The sequence below is a fragment of the Plectropomus leopardus genome, chromosome 7, assembly GCF_026936395.1.
Source record: "Plectropomus leopardus strain MGB_pleo_1.0 chromosome 7, ASM2693639v1, whole genome shotgun sequence".
Classification (NCBI taxonomy): Eukaryota; Metazoa; Chordata; class Actinopteri; order Perciformes; family Serranidae; genus Plectropomus; species Plectropomus leopardus.
In genome coordinates this window covers 29,093,150-29,109,870 of record NC_142182.1, presented here as the reverse complement: position 1 = coordinate 29,109,870, position 16,721 = coordinate 29,093,150, and the positions used below count along the sequence as shown (strand labels likewise).

At 41.7% G+C, this 16,721-nt stretch overlaps 1 protein-coding gene across 3 annotated transcripts; it reads right to left on the bottom strand.

Annotated features, from left to right (window-relative positions):
• Positions 1-446: 446 nt before the first annotated feature.
• Positions 447-14,547, bottom strand: LOC121950301 (netrin-4-like). 3 transcript variants are annotated; one of them, XM_042496250.2, is made up of 11 exons: positions 14,414-14,547; positions 14,198-14,278; positions 12,758-13,314; positions 9,010-9,282; positions 7,147-7,273; positions 6,710-6,898; positions 4,149-4,356; positions 3,902-4,014; positions 3,691-3,759; positions 2,863-3,036; positions 447-2,443 (listed from the first exon to the last, which is right to left on the bottom strand). In XM_042496250.2, exons 2-11 carry the CDS (start codon positions 14,256-14,258, stop codon positions 2,301-2,303), a joined length of 1,914 nt encoding a protein of 637 aa, XP_042352184.2. In that variant the 5' UTR covers positions 14,259-14,278; positions 14,414-14,547; the 3' UTR covers positions 447-2,300. The 3 variants fall into 3 exon arrangements, with proteins under 3 accessions (XP_042352184.2, XP_042352183.2, XP_087936530.1); XM_042496249.2 differs by having other exon boundaries at positions 14,198-14,541; XM_088080404.1 differs by lacking the exons at positions 14,198-14,278; positions 14,414-14,547 and adding an exon at positions 14,035-14,154.
• Positions 14,548-16,721: the final 2,174 nt, after the last annotated feature.

The following is a 16,721-nucleotide window of genomic DNA, read 5'->3' as shown; positions in this document are numbered from 1 at the left end:
TGAGTGTATGACATGCAGAGACACAATATGGCCAAGAAGAGAAATTTCTCTGAGCTAGAAATTGAAACGCTGATATTCCAGGTCCAATTTAAAAACCACTCATTCTAAGGTAACAAAAACACGATGATTCTTATTTTCAGGGTATTATACACTAAACATACTTATTATAGTATATTCAGTTTCTGACAACATATCCCCCTTAAATTCTACACACTGTATATTAAAGAGTTTAGCATGCTTATTTACACTGCCAATACCTGTTGATGTACAGATGTATTTCTCTCTTTAAACCAAAGGAGGGCAGTACTAAAGCATGGGTCAAATATCAGTCATCAGCATGAGTAGAGATGTTACAGTAAGACACATCAGGTTGCGTGCCTCAGCATTAAATCATCAAGGACGGAAACAGACTTTTTCCAGAAGCATTAAGAATGATTGCACTGATGTGTAGTTAATGCAGTTTATATGAAAAAAAAAACCCAAAACAACATACAGGACACACAACTTTACAGATATCACATTGGTAGCAGAGTACATCCATGCACCCGAAATCACCACTTTGTCCTTTACAAGAAAACTGTTCAGCCCATTTCTCTTATTTTGGTAAAGTCTTTGGGACAAGGACATGGGCGGTGATGTCATGTTTGAGGAATGCATCGTGTCTCCTCATAGAGTTTGTCCTTCTCCTTGGAGACAGCGGACCAGACCTATTCTTAACTGGGCCTGGCTCAAAAATGGCCTGTGGACCCTAGATCTGATGCACTGTGATGTCAGTGAATGCCCAGGCCTTTAATACATATTTATTTTGGGGCCGCTGGAGTCACAGGCCAAAAAGAGGAGCATGTGTTTAGAGAGTGTGTGCTCTTTTTCTCACAGTCACACACACACACACACACACACACACACACACACACACACACACACACACACACACACACACACACACACACACACACACACACACACACACAGGCTCCCACAGGGTTGAGTTCATAGAGTCCCTCTCAAGTAAATCCTCCTCATGTGGAAGCAGAGCGAACGAGGACAGCAGAAAATCCTCACAGAATCAAGTCTGACAGAAGCAACCCGACAATGACCCACTCTTGTAACTGAACCAGCCGTGAGAGCAAACTCAATCCCGAGTGTTTGAGCCGGTTGCATGTACTCCAGAGTGGAGAGGGCGGAGTGTGTTTTGCTCTTGTCAGACAGCAGGCGGGCGAGTTTGCCGGCTCAGAGCAGAGCTGTTCAGATTAAGCCGCCTGATTCCTTTAATGTTTTTTTCATCCTCTCCCCTCATCCAGGAGTTACTTGTTCTGACCTGCACAGTCCCAGACTCCCTGCCAAGGACATCATGCAAACACACACATCCTCGCTCATACACGCTCTGATGTTGACTTCATTCATGATTTATCGCCAATATCTGTGAGACGACAAGGATAATTCAGTCTATGCCTTTGCAAAAATTCAAAGTAAACAGCTCTCAGTGAAATTGATACAGTAGGACGTGACTGGCTCATCAACTCTGATAGCAACGTAGTGTATTTAAAGGGACAGCTCATCCCCAAATCCAAAATGTATATTTTTCCTCTTACCTGTAGTGCTATTTATCAGTCAGTTAGATTGCTTTAGTTGGAGCTACAGAGTGTTGGAGATGTCAGCTGTAGAGATGTCTGCCTTCTCTCTAATATAATGGAACTATGTGGCACTTGGCTTGTGGTGCTCAACATGCCAAAATCTGAAAAACTCAATACGATTGGCAGGTGTAGTTCGGTAGAAAGAAAATAGTTCCTACATGAAACTGCTCACAACAAGGTCTGTGGATTATCTTGAGTGACCAGGTCATGATTTGATATCTCCAACACTCGGCAACTCACCAAAACAATCTAGACTGACAAATAGCACTACAGATAAGAGGAAAATATGCATTTATGATTTTGCAGTGAACTGTCCCTTTAATGTGCATCGTTTTATAAATAATCTTGGAAATAATATACAGTAACAAAGGAATTAACATCAGTTTTGTCTTTGTTTTAGTCTTTATGGCTTTGCTCTCCTTGTATCTTAGGTGGCTGTAGTGTGGTGAGGTATGTGCTTCTTTCTACCACAGCACTGCAGCGTTACAGCTGTGCCTTGGGCTGTGGACTCCACTTTAGAAACAGTGAAATCCTTGTAGTAGACATGGACTTTCATTTTAGTGTCCAAGCAGTGCCTCATTCAAAAAGTCCCTATGACCATTCTGCACATGCATGTATGTCACAGATCATCCTTCATCCCCCTTTCCACTGCAGTCCCGCGCTGCCCTACCGGCGGCCGCAGTCTTTTCTGAGGATGTGGAGGATTTTGCGTCCCAGGTTTGACTTCCATGGTTTAACGAGGCTCTTGGTGTTGATCATCAGTCGGCCAGTCTTCCAGTCCTCATGACCAGCAACTACATACTCAGATCCTGAAGAAGAGAGAGCAGATCATGAACCGTACTGAATGTCAAGTATATAGAGAAAATACAAGAAACAGGAGAAAAATCACTTTATCTAAAAATAGAGTCATTATATGACTATAACAAACCAGTTAAATAGTGCGCTGTTATCACTGGTTTGGATGAATGTTGCCAGAAATGATTATTGTGAAAGTGTTAGGTGTGAAATAGTCTCATAACAGAGAGGTGGCTCTAATCTTTTAGCTGTAAATGTCCAATCTAAATGAGTGATGCTAGGATGCTGGCATTCACTAAAAAGCCTCCGTGAGCAGCGACAAATATCCTGTGTTCAGCACAAAGCTGGCAGATTGTTCACTCGAGAGTCAGTAATTAATAAACTTTTGCATCGGGAGCAGTAAAGTTTCTCTTCTGAGGCGGCTGCAGCTGACCTGGGTTAAGGATGGGACAGGTACAGCCTTGTGTGGTCCAGGACTCTGGGTAAAGGGTGATGCTTCCTCTGTGGATCTTCATCTGAGGGTTCTGGTACAAGACTTTTTTGACCTTGACCTCCACCTCTGCATGGGAGCCTTTATCATGAGCTGACATTACCTTCAACACCAGCACTGCCAAGGCAACACAGTAATTCAACAAATTAGCAGCCGAAAAACCACAACATACAATTTCTACCTCTCAAACATCTGTTTTTTTGCACCACAGATTTGTAAAGATTTGTAAAAATAAAGGGGAATGTCACCAATTTTACACATCCAAATCAGTTTACTAGTCATGAGGAGAACAACCAATACTCTGAAAACAGTTGCATAATGTCTTCTGTGGCCCTGGAGGAGCTAACTGGAGTGATGCCATTGAGACTTTATGGGGGGAATTCAGAGATTGCAATTTTTTTGACGGGCAGCCTGCATTTTACACTGAAGGCATGGAATTTGAAAGATGTGGGCTTGACTAGGCAGAGAGAGGCTATCGAGATTTACGAGATAGACATACAAAAAAAAAAAAGGAAAGAAACCAAAACAACATAAAAGGGGGGTGTACAGTACATTACCTCATAATTTGATTATTCATTTCATTATCATAATTTGTACTTGCCCTGTTCAGAGGCGAACAAGGTTTTGAGACAGACCCACACAGAGCTACTCAGCACTGGTCAATATTATTTGCAAATACACAAGGCTGGATCCCATTCCCAAACTTATCATAGATAAATCTGATGGGTTTTAAAGAGCCACAATCAATTTCCTCTGTCAAACAGCACTTACCGTAGTCATACTCTGCAGCACAGAAGAGTTTAGGGCTGCCGAGGGTCACTTCTACACACTCGCATTTCTCTGCAAAATGAAACATGATGAATAGGATTCATATGAATGCCTTCATCATGATGTATAGATTTCAAGATCAAAACAGCTGCATTTTATCTGTGTGGGCTGATGCGCGTGCAGCGTACTACGTGTGATGTGACCTGTGACTCACCAGAGTGGTGCAGTGCAGAGAAAAGCTCCTCTACCCTAAAGAGTGCCGTCTCACTATTATTGCTGCTGTGTCCCATGTGGCCGGTGGCTGTATAGAAGACCTCCACATCTGAGCTGTGCCGCAGAGGTAAAAGCAGTCAGCGGCAGGGCTCCACTCAGTGTTAATCATCCAGAATGCATTCCACCTCCACACCACACATCACTTAATCCAAGCACAAATACATATGGTACTAAGTGTTGGCTCTCACCCAGAGATGCAGTCACCAGTGTAGGGGTCACAGTCCCCTGTGCAGTCACACGGACGGCAGCCGTATTCATGCAATCCCCAGTATCCTGCCATGCAGCTGTCACAGTGGGGGCCTCCGACACCGGGCTTACAAGTGCACTCCCCACTGCTAGGGTTACAGAGAGGGTTACCTCCTGAGAGGATGGAGCCAACAGGGTGGCAGGAACAGGCTGCAGAGGAAAGGGGTGACGGAGCAAAAGAACTGCATGTTAACATTTCTGTTTGTAGGTCAAATGATGTGTCTCCTTTTTCTGGCACAGAAGCACTCAGTATACATTATCAGCCTGCATGTATGCAAAGGACAAACACACCTGTAGAAGCGCAAACAAACACATTTAGAGTGTACACAGTGAACTCCCGTGGCAATATAAAAATTAATTGTATTTTATCATCCTCCTGTAACAGGCAACAAGCTGGGAGTAGGTACTCTACGTGCTCTGAGCAGCTTCAGCAAAAACAAACAGTTACTCTCTCCCTCTCTGCTCTGGCCCATCGCCTGATGGTCCCTTGTGATGACAGATGATTTTTGTCACAGACTCATTTCATCTGTTTCCAAAAACGGCATGTTTGTTCTTAAAAATGCTTCAGTGTGCCTGACGGGGGGGAAAGGGCAAGAATGGGAAAAATGTGCTCGGATGGTCCATGGGAAATTCCTCCATTGTTTGCAATTACAGTCACATTCCAAAACAGTGTGGCCTCCGTCATTCCTGCTAAGGAGAGGACGAGAGTCATTTAAGGGTCTCATCACTGGGGAAGCAGCAGGGTTGGGGAGTAACAGAATACAAGTAATTAAGTTACGTATTTTAAATACAAAATATGAGTGACTGTATTCTGTTACATTTACACCTTACCTTGGTGGTATTGAAAAGTACTGTATTTAAAAACAGATTTCTTGAGGTGATTGCTTATTTGCTCCATACTAACTGAATGCAACATGAGTGTGCGTAAGTATGAATGTATTGTTCTCTATTGAGATTTTCTCACTGGCTGTGGGCGATGCAGTGCTGCCATTTTGAGCTTAAAGTTTGTGGGATGTCATGTTTCTGTCGCTTGCTTTGGAAGCGCTGCAGTGGACAAGGAACTGCAGATTCATGAAGTTATCATGAAGAGTTACCTACAAGATAACAACTCATTTAACTGCAAAAACCTAAATAAGGTGTCAGCTGGCTGGAGGGAGATTGTAAGGGAGCAGAAAATTTCTGGTAAATGACCATCATTAATTAACAACGTACCTGCTGTTGGCAATATTGTATGACATTTCCAGTAAATATCACAATATGAAACTTGAGTTTTCTGTTTAAAATGTACAAATGTAAGAAGATAGAAAGTACTCAATGATATTTTAAGTGGTTAAATCTCCAGTTGAGCGCAGAGCTGATTGGTGGTCTATGAGGTTTGTTTATATGACGTAACAGAAATGCATATTTATTGGATTCATTGTGGACAGAAAGTGTGTACAGTGCACCTGCCACACAATAATAGCAGATGAGATGCACAGCTAGGACACTATTGTGTTTTTGGCATGAGAACATACGATGCAGGCAAAAGGAGCTCTGCAAGATGATTGTGAATTATTCCTAAGTAATCCAAAGAATTTCGAATGGGTTACTTGGTTTATTGAAATATGTAGCAATTACACTTTACGGCATGTATTTAGTAATCTGTTGTGGAATATGATTTAAAAGTAACCCTTCCAACACTGGTGATGCTGGGGGAAAATGTCATGGCCCTGGCCGTGACGTTTTGTAGTTTTGTAGTTTTGTTCTTTGTTCTTTGTCTGTGTTTGTTCCTGCATGCTGTGTTTTCCCCTCCCCTTTTTCCTTGCTCTCTCTATGTATGTGTGTGTGTGTGTGTGTGTGTGTGTGTGTGTGTGTGTGTGTGTGTGTGGAGATGTGGCCATCTTTGGACCCAGAGGAGCACACCTGTTCTGCATTTCACTGAAATCACAGCTGCTTCATATACCCGGTCTTCCCCCTGCTCCAATGCCAGATTGTTCCCCTCACTAGTGTAATCACTGGCCACAGTGCTCAGCATTCCTAGTGTTTTCACTCGAATGTTTTTTGCCCTTTGTGACTTTTTTGCCTCAGATTCATCATTGCATCTCTGCTTCTCCAGATCGCTCCCTGTGTGCTCCCTGCCATTCTCCTCATCGTCATCTCCACTCATCACCTTCACCTGCTCTGGCTGGCTCATTCCCATACTCGAGATCCCTGCTTCCCCTCTGTGCCATTGTGTCCGCTCCATCTCATAGCTTTTTTGTGTGGCTAATAAATTCTTGGTACTGCTTCGAGTCCGGCTTTCGGCTTCTTTGGGTCCCGCCAAAACACATAACCTAACAGAAAAACCCTTATCAAAGAGATCAATTTGCTTTAATCTAGAGGGTCAAAAGAAAAATCATATCTCCATTACTGTCCTCAAATATCAAACGCTCCCCCTCTTAATTGGAATCCTCTGCTAGCATTCATCCAGACAGTTAGAGTTTAAAAGAAATTCACTCAGCAGTAAAAGATTTACGGGCTTTACCTTTGCAGGAGTCGGGGGCCGTTTTTGGTCGGCTGGGGTCTCTGAAGAAGCCCTTCTTACAGTTCTGGCAATGACGGCCCTCAGTGTTGTGCTGGCAGTCATCACACACGCCACCACTCCGCCGTCCGGTCGCTAACCACAGTCCACGACTGAAGTGACAGCTCTTGGCATGACCGTTACACTTGCACTCTAGGTTTAAATGGACATGTACAATCATACAGACTTTTCTCTTTGCTCGGCTGAATGTTTAAAGCCCTGGTGATGGCAGTGATAACTCTGACAGCAGCCGACGTAAAAGAAGAGGAACTGCTTTGTTATTCATCATGCACAGGCGTCTAAAAGGTTACGTGTGATTTATGAGGCTAAATTCATTTTCGAGATTCGTCTACATGCTGTGTGTCCTACTCTGCATTTGACTCTCTTGCCCCATCACTCACTCTGGCACTCATGCGGAGTCCCTATGATGCCATTGGCTGCCTGCCAGGGTTGGTCATTGTAGAGAGGTGCACAGCGCTCGCAGTGGTCACCGGCTGTGTTGTGTCTGCAGACACACTTGCCGTGGACCTGCCAGGCAATCAGAGAGAAAACTGCTTAGTATTTTGTGTTGCTGCAGACATCTTTTATTTGTTGATTGACTGCCTTTTGTTGTGCTTTAGAACATTGCAAACCTTGCACCATTTTGACAGAAAATGTACAAAATGGTGCAAAAAAAACACCAGAATGTAATAAATTTAGTGTTTCATGCTCTAAATTTTCTGGTGGAGGACCATGAAACCCTTTGTACCATATAGCTATTTCCCACCCAGTACTGAAGGAAACGTGCACCCTTGGCTTAGCGAGTACTGCAGCATGCTATATATTGCATCATATCATACTGTGCACCCCAACTCTTTGTATTTTTGGAGAATTTTCCTTGTGTTCGTCTAGAACTGTTTATTGTTTGGAGATGTTTATTAGCCCGCGCACGTTATATGATTAACAACCCCTGTTGTCAGCTGATAGGATTGGTGAGGGAAAGAGTCCTAAAATGTGGAAATGAAGTAACATTTTACACTTCAGGTTCCCTCGTCTTGAAGTCAATGGCTTTTTTGAACGAGTTTTTGGTTAGGTGCCTGATATAAGGTCTAACAGACTTTAATGTTTTTTTTTATACAACATAAAATACATCAGGAAAGACCCTACTTGTGAAAATTTTAAGCATTAATGCATCTTAAAAAGGCAGTTGCTAACAAGTGGCTAAATGAGACTATATAACATCATCACACCGCACATGGCTTAACAGCCTCACTGTGGCAGGAACGTCTAAGTCAGGTTACCATGATGTAGTTCATTTATAGCCTAACATTAGCTTTTTACCTCTGGCAATTGGATTTAAGCTTCCAAAATCCTAAAAGTGATTTGTGAATATTATTTTGCTGAACAAAACTTGAAAGTACCATAAATGTTTGTTTTCCACAGAGCCTATTTTCTGCAATAACTCAAAATCCAATGGATAAATCCCAATGGCTTTTTGAGGGAACCGGGACAATGCTAACTTCCGGGTAAGCCTATCAAAAAAAAAAAAAAAATGTCATCCCTAAAGCACTCTATTGGTGAATATATGGGTGTGATGATAATTTTAAAATATTTTGTCTTGACAAAGATCAGACTGAGATCCCAACATCATCCATTTAAATTAATTTGTTGTCTGTAGTCAGTCTGCAGGCTCTTTTCATTGAGGCTTGTTTCCAGTGGTCTTACACCTACATGATTTAGGTGTGTACCTGATGCATGTAGTACTTCATAAGTATTACAACATACCACCATCTACATTCACAATCACAGTGGTGACACATTTTGCAGTGTATAGCTGCCTGTGTAACAATCTACACCCTCTCAGACCATGTTGGAGTGACAACAGTGCTCCTATTCTCCATTTACAGTAAAGAGAATAACATGACGGAGACTATGGGTTGTTAAAGCATTAGCTTGAATACCATAATTAAGGTTTCCACATCCTTAAATCCATGTAATGGTAGGTAAAGCTGGGGCCTGATATCCAGTCTTCACTGCAGCCTTCAGCTTCAGTGGCACATACCAGCACACAGCTGCGTAATGAGGGAGTGGTGGGAACAAAACCCTAACCTCGCTACTCCCCATCTCACCACGTAAACAAATACAAACAGAGACAAAATGAAGCCTCCTGCAGACTTCAGCGTGACACAACATCTCAGAAAGTTTTCACAACAAAAGAGCTTTTCTTTGGTGGAGTATCATGCACCTGCAAGCTGTGTGTTAACAAAAGCTAAAAAATCACTCACCATGTTGTTGGTCTTCTGTTGGCTGGGCTGAAAGCCCCCGGCTGGCACACAGTGGTCAGCATGTCCGTTACAAAGGCAACTGCCTTTGACAATGAAATCATAGATGGCGTAGTGATCTGTGGGGAGGTCAGCGGCACCAGGATGTTTGGCCTGGCAGGGACACTGCTGGCGCTGCAGCAGACGGACTCTGAGGTTGGTGATCATAAGCTGGTCCTGAGCGGCTGGTCCGTACGGATCCACTGAGTGCCAGGGAGACAAGGCTCGATAGATCACCTGGAGAATGAAGTAGAGGAGTGTTGCAGAAAAATTATGCTTTCATGGTGTTTAATGTAAGACAAGTGGTTCTCAACTGGTCCAGCCACAGGGTCCAGATTTATCCTTAGTCATTAGTTCAAGGTCCACACATTAGATGAATTGACACATATTCAATTTCATTTCACAAAATGAAAAGAACATGTTAGCTTGCAAGAATGAACAGAAACTGCACTTCAACTAAACAACCAAACTGCAGTTGTGCACCTGAAATTCAATGTACTTCAAATTATTTACTTTTGAATGCAAACTTGACACATTCACAAGTCACTTGTGGTCCATTCAGAATTGGCCCATGACCCACTTTTGGACCATGACCCACCAGTTGGGAACCACTGACCTATGAGGCCTTTTTAAAGTTCTTCACTCTTGTTTTATGTTGGGAGCCTGTGCTCTGGGTGTCTGGAGGTTAAGTTTAGATGTTGCAGATGTTTCTGACTCCCATGGTAAGAATTCTGGACCGGGTTACAAAACACTGTTTAACCTCCTCCAAGGTGGCGTGACTGTACTTGATTCTGTATGTCATGGGATACACTATATGACGGTGAGCCTAATTGAGTTTCTTAAATTCAGAAAAGTAAGTTTTCCACATCAAGAAGAAAATGTCTCAAAATCTTTTGTTATTCTGTTTGTAAAAGGCCACTTTAACAAGTGAAAAAAAACTCACCTTTGAGACATTAACAGACCGTAACGAAAACATAAATTATGTCAGTTTCTCTTTTATCTTGATCAGCAGAATAAGAAACAGGCATCAATCTGTTTCGCTTTTCATGCTCCTCAAATAGCTTTTATTCTAGGAAAATGAGACCAGCTCCAATGTAAACATGGACAAATGGTTCTTGGTCCACCTGGTTAAGTTTAGCTGAATGTTGATCTCTCAGATATACTGATTTAAAATACGCACAGATATCACAACATCAAGAATAAACACATACAATAAACATGGACACAAAATAATGATTATGTTAGGATTTTTATGGAAATCAAACGAAAAAGCAGGAAGCCTGAGAAAATAAGTTCTAAACCCAAAAATGTATAAATATGTACACTCATTCTCAGTGAAATCTTTTATTTTTTATAAGAAAAAATATTGCCATTTTGTGTCATTTTTTGTGCCATTTCTTTAAAAAGAAAATCTTGAATATGACTGAATCTAAAAAATTTAAATGAATTGTGACATTATTTACTATTTTTAAGTCATTACCCCAAGAACCCATATGTAATCTTTACTGAAATACAAAAAAGAAGAAAAGTTTTCTACAATCTGTACAATCAGTCTGTTTGTACTGTCTATCCACGCATGAAAGATTTAATGCTGTAACATCATGAATATATTTTGCACTACAAAAACATGTGGTGAGTGATACAATACATATGTCAATGTTTTACAGTATAATCATTGCACTTGAAAAATAAGCTAATTTTGATTTGCAATACGAAAAAATTCACTTGTGGTGACCATATGTTTACTTTATCTCATTACTGTAAACAGAAACTTTAAAGGGACAGTTAACCCCCAAATCAATTTTTTTCTTATTACCTGTAGTGCTATTTATCAGTCTAAATTGTTTTTGCGGGAGTTGCTGATTGTTGGAGATATCGACTGTAGAGATGTCTGCCTTCTCCCTCAAATATAATGGAACTGGATGGCACTCGGCTTATGCCACAAAATAAATCTGAAAAAATCAACAGCAATGTCTCTTTTAGAAATCACAATGCAGTTACTCAAGATTATCCACACACCTTGTTGTGAGCAGTTTCATTAATTTCCTTTCTACTGCACAACACCTGCCAACCGTATCACTGCACATACATATCCTGCTAGCTCACCTATGGCACCACTGAGCTAGCTAACGTTACAGCTCAGCCAAGGGGAACGCCATTAATGTTTACATCTCGCGCAGTCACAAGTACAAACATCTCGTCCATGAGAAGACGCACACTTCCTTCTGCGTAGTGATACAGTCTGTGGTTGCAGTTTGGTTGAAAGAAAATAGTTCCTACATCTCCATGGCCGATATCTCCAACACTCTGCAACTTGCAACAAAACTATCTAGACTTATAAATAGCACTACAAATGAAATGTCCCTTTAAGAATATGATGTCTGTTACTTTATTACTGAAACTCTACATTTTCACACAACATTTTGGGAATGTCTTTGCATGTTGAACAACAGAGACACTAATTATAAAGGGTGAGGGGCTTACACTAGAGAGCTGACATACTGCAGCAAGACACATACTTGTTGTGAATACACTGCAATTATGAGATCAGACAAAGCCATAAATTCATTCAGACGTTCAACCAGAACCTCCCATCGTGGTCTGAGGCACTTTGGAGCAAAAAAAACCCAAAAAAGAACTACTATCCAGTGAGAGTCTCTCTTTTACACCATCTGTGTGAATGAATAAACACACTGCTCATGAATTAACCATAGCTGGATCTGGCTAAAACCTCCCTGTGATGATACAGCAGCTCCAAAAAAAATGCTTTTGGGGGGAAGCATCAGAGGTAAAAGTGAACATTGATATTCTAGCTGTGCATGTCAAAGCAGTCAGCAGCTTAGAAGGCTGGCCTGACAGAAAAAGGTCTCCCGCAGCTCGTCAGAGGAGGTCATTTTACAAAGCGACTGTTTGTTCAGTGGGTTGTGTGATATCAGCTTATAGTGCATCCTGGTGCCAATAAATGGACAACAAGAGCAGAGCAGATGGTGAGTGTTACTGCTGTGAAGTGGTGGGGGAATGTCTGGCAGGGTGTTTTGATGTGGTCACTCTCAGATCTCACAAATAAAATCACAATCTAATATTGAAATGTTTTCTCTAAGCTGCAGCCCCTCACACATTACTGATTATTGAACTACAATTTTTACAATAAAGTTTTAACACTATAAATTTCACAAGGGCTGGGTGGTCATCTATATTACTGTCCACAAACTCTCCGTTGAATCATTGTGTGAAAATATTATCATAACCTATGATATTGACCTTATGGTTCACGGACTAAATTGGCTCCTATAGGGTGCAAAGTGACCCAAAAGGACCTCAAAGAGACCATGAAAAGCGGTATAAAAACTACAAAGAGATGCAGAAAACCACCACAAAGTCTGTGTTTCTTGCTCCTGTGTAGGAAAGGTGGTGGGGCTCTCTGCATATGTGTGCCCAGGGGCCTTTTGTCTCATAATCCGCCCATGCCTCTATGTCCCTGAACTGTCAAAGGCACTGGCTTAGGCAAGATATAGATTTTAAAAAAATGTATAATTGATAGTGCTCTCCTCAAATGTTTCGAGTGTAGTAATTAACCCTTTCATTTAGTAAAACATGTTTTTATTATCTTCTCTTATCTATCATTTGGCTCCCAACCACAGCCCTCTCATGCTGCACTGTCAAAACCCCTTTCCACCCCTGTTCATTTTTCTAGACCAGCTACTGTACTCACCTCTCCTCTGGTGCAAGGGAAAGCTCCTGAATACTTAGAGGTGCAAGTTGCTCCGCTCTCTCCATCTGGTGACCCCTCTGCCAGGCCAAACAGCTCCTCACAGTCCCTGGCAAAATACCTGAGGGCCCTCCATGTGTGCCCATGGTCCTGTGAGCGCTCCAGCACCATGGCAGCGGGGCGGGGGGAGCGGAACACCAGGATGAGATGGGTGAGGAGGAACTCTGTCTCCAGGTCAAGCTGGAGTATCTCCTCCTTCACCCCTTCTGTAGACTGCCACCAAGTGTCCGGGTAGCGGAAAGAGGAGTCGCTCATGGCAGAGGGAGGGTGTGCCTGGCTGGGGACAGCAGAGTTGCATTTGCTGCATTTTGCAGGAGAGCAGGACTCCCTGCTGCGGGGGGAAGCTGTCTCTTTGTAGACACAGTAGAGCTCCGAGGAGTTGGAGCCGCAGACCGACTGGGTGCTCAGCACTCTGCCCTGGGCTAGGTTACCCATGCGGGGGTTGCAGGCTCGGCCGGAGCAGCGGCTCTCCACAGCTGGAAGTTTGGATTTGGACGTTTCTGGAAAAAAATATTTAGTACAATGTGGATGAAGGTGAGAGAATGACAGCAGTTTTACATTGGGCATTAAACCTTTAAAATCTGAGCAAACTGGCTTGATTTCATTCAAAAACATGGGAAGAAGGCCATGAGCAATGAAAAAAGAAATGATCCAAACATTAGCGAGAAATTAGTTAAAAGTACAAAAAAACAAACAAACAAACAAACAAACAAACAAGGAAATAAAAAAATAAAGTTTAAAAGATGAAAAAAAAAAACAAACACACAAAAAACACCATGCCAAACAAGAGTTGGAAAAAACATTAACTGGAAATTAGTAAAAAGTACAAGAAAATTACCTGAAATTAATAAAAAAAACAGACAAGCAAACAAAAAATGAAAAAGAAAGTTGAAAAATAAAAACACAGCAAAAGTGGCTTAAAACGTGCTTAAAGAAAATTAGAATAATAATTCTGTAACATAATTTTGAAAATATGATTATAATAAGTATTGATATTTTTCTTTCCTAGCTTTATTCTTTTTAACCTAGATTTTTTTGACTAACTTTTTAAAATATATGTTTCGAAATCTACTCGTTTTTTTGCAATTTGTGGAGCATTTCTCACCAAGTTGCCCATTGCCTTTTATTTTGACAGAAATCAAACCGACTTGCTCAGGGTTCAGAGGTTTAAATACTTGTGAGAGGCGTCTGAAAGCAGCACAAGAAAAGTGATGTCGCACCAGGTTTCAAAGGGTTAATATACTTCAAATGTTGTGAATTCAGTTCCTTTTCTTCAAATGTGTGTGACGCTGTGAGGCACGTGGATAAATTACCCAGAATAGCACGCGCAGTGATTGATTTAGTCATTCGTTATGAAGTGCGTCTCACCAAGTTCATACTCACCTGCGGACAGAGGAGAGGATGCGCACACCGGAAAAATGACAAGTAAAGTCCACAGTCTCATCCTGAAGCAGTTTGTTGCACCTGTCGTATGTTCCGCAGAAACAGAAACTCTCAACAGTTTAATTCAAGGATAACCAGACGTTAATAATCCCAAGATCCTTTCCGATATAAATAACTTTTTATAAAATGTTACAGAAAAAGAGAAACTCAAAAGACTTGAGCTTTTTTTTCATGGTGCAGTAACGCCTCGTTAGTCTTCCGTCGTTTTATCTGAGCGCTCTGCAGTCCTCATCCTTGTATTATAACAGCCCACGCACTTCAGAGTTCAACTTGCTGTGGAGAGTTCATTGACATTTGGGAATATGAAGAGGTTAGCACCGCCCTCCTCTTCTTGTCTTCTCCCAGACCCCGCCCACGCTCCTTCCTAAAATCAGGAGCAATATCAAACCCATCTCTGGAAGTCTTGTTGGCATACTGTCTTTTAGAGGGGATGTTCTGATCATTACAGTGACTTTTTGTCATCATCCTTATATATTTTAATCATTAATGAACAATCATCTACCTTACACATCAGACCATTTTTTATCAGCTTCAGACTAATAAATGCATATGTTATGGTATTAAAGGAGCAGTGTGTAACATTTAGATGGCTTTAGTGACATGTAGCAGCAAAGATCGCAGATTGCACCCAGCTTCTCCTGGTTAGAATCCCTTCAGTGTTCATCATTCAAGAAGTTTTTACCAGGAGGGAAATTACCTACAGAGATCTCTCCCTCTCCAAAACACACAGAATTTCAACAGATAAACACACAGAATAATGCCGTGTCACGTTACATATCAGCGTTCCTCCAATGCTGTTCTGCTTGTTGCAGACGGGCCCCTAGCTCAGCACCTGCTAATGTGTGTTCACCTTTTTTCTCTGATAACTTGAGATCCAGACAAGAGGTTTTTACTGGGAGCTGAATTATCCAGTGGAGATATTCTTCTCCCCAAAACGAACAGGGTCAGTGACTTAGAGGTCGAGAGTGGAAGTTTAGGGACGTCTATTGGTAGAAATGGAATATAATAGAATAAGTATATTTTCATTAGTGTATGGTCACCTGAAAATAATAATCATGTTTTTGTTACCTTAGAAAAAGCTTTTTCTTTTTAAATCTACATACAGAGTGGGTCTTTGTCCAAGGAGATCACCACACTGCCATGTTTCTACAGCAGCCCAGAATGGACAAACCAAACACTGGCTCCAGATAGGGCCATTCGCACTGTAGTTAGCAGTCCCTCTGCAATTTAATGTAAAACTGCTTTATTTGGTGTTTTTTTTTCTTGTGTTTTCTGTTTGTTTTGGAGAAAGAGACCTACGTGCTGAATTTGGCTCCCTGTAAAAACTTCCTGAATGTCTGGATCTTATGTCATTGGAGAAGATAGGTAAGCACACGTGCAGGTGCTGGGCCAACGGTCTGTCTACAATGAGTTGAACAGTGTTAAAGACACGTTGATTTGTAACATGAAACTGCTTTATTCTGTGTTTTTGCTGGTTTAAATAACCCGGTCCATTTGTTTTGGAGAGCAAGAGACTTCTGCTGATAATTCGGCTGCCGGTAAAAACCTCCTGAAAAATGAACGCTGAAGGAATTCTAACCTGGAGAAGTTTCCGCTGGTTTTAATCTGCAATCCTCACCACCAGATGCTACCAAATCCCCCTAAATCTGTTTCTTAAATGAGCAATCACCTATCTTATGTATAAGACCGTTTTCATCAGACTCAGACGAACATGTGTCCTCGCGACGAAAGAAGTTGGTTATTATCATTTTTTGAGTAGAAAAGCGCTGGTCTAAAAAAATAAGTGAGACATTTAGATTGCCTCCACAAACAACCCAGGCACTCAAGTGCTGACCGACAAGTATGCCATTGTGTTGCATTCCTTTCATACATCACCACTTATTTCTAACTGCCACTCATTAACCATTTTTTACCTGCCTCATCAGACAGACAACAGCCCAGGACCTGAGGGGTCACACAACCCTTGACCCCAATAATCACCCAGTTGCGTGCCATTTTTAAAAATCTTTAGCCATGACATCAACCTCCGTGAGTCAAAGAGACAAGGGGGAAAAAAAAGGTCATTTGATGCTACAGGTAGCTTTGCCATTGGCTAACATAATTTATCATGATCATTTGATACCATGTGAAAGCTTTAAAGTGTGCGGGACAGGCTGATGAGAGAAGATGAAAAGGGAACAGTGTCACTAAGAACATGCTTCATACCTGTGAATACATGAGGTCATCTGTTCTCACTGTGAATATGGCCTGTCATATGAATCATCCTCTCATTTATGTGCCCGTGTATGTTAAAGGAAAAGAAGGGGGAGGTTATAAGCATTCTCAGTCTTTTCCCTGAAGGCATCCCGGATCAGGACATTCCTTGAATACTGCTACTCTCGTCACAGTGACGGCCTCTCCAGTTTAAAGGGGGACAGGGTTCATGTCTGTGTGTTTTTAGATTTGCATGGGTTATTTCGGTTGT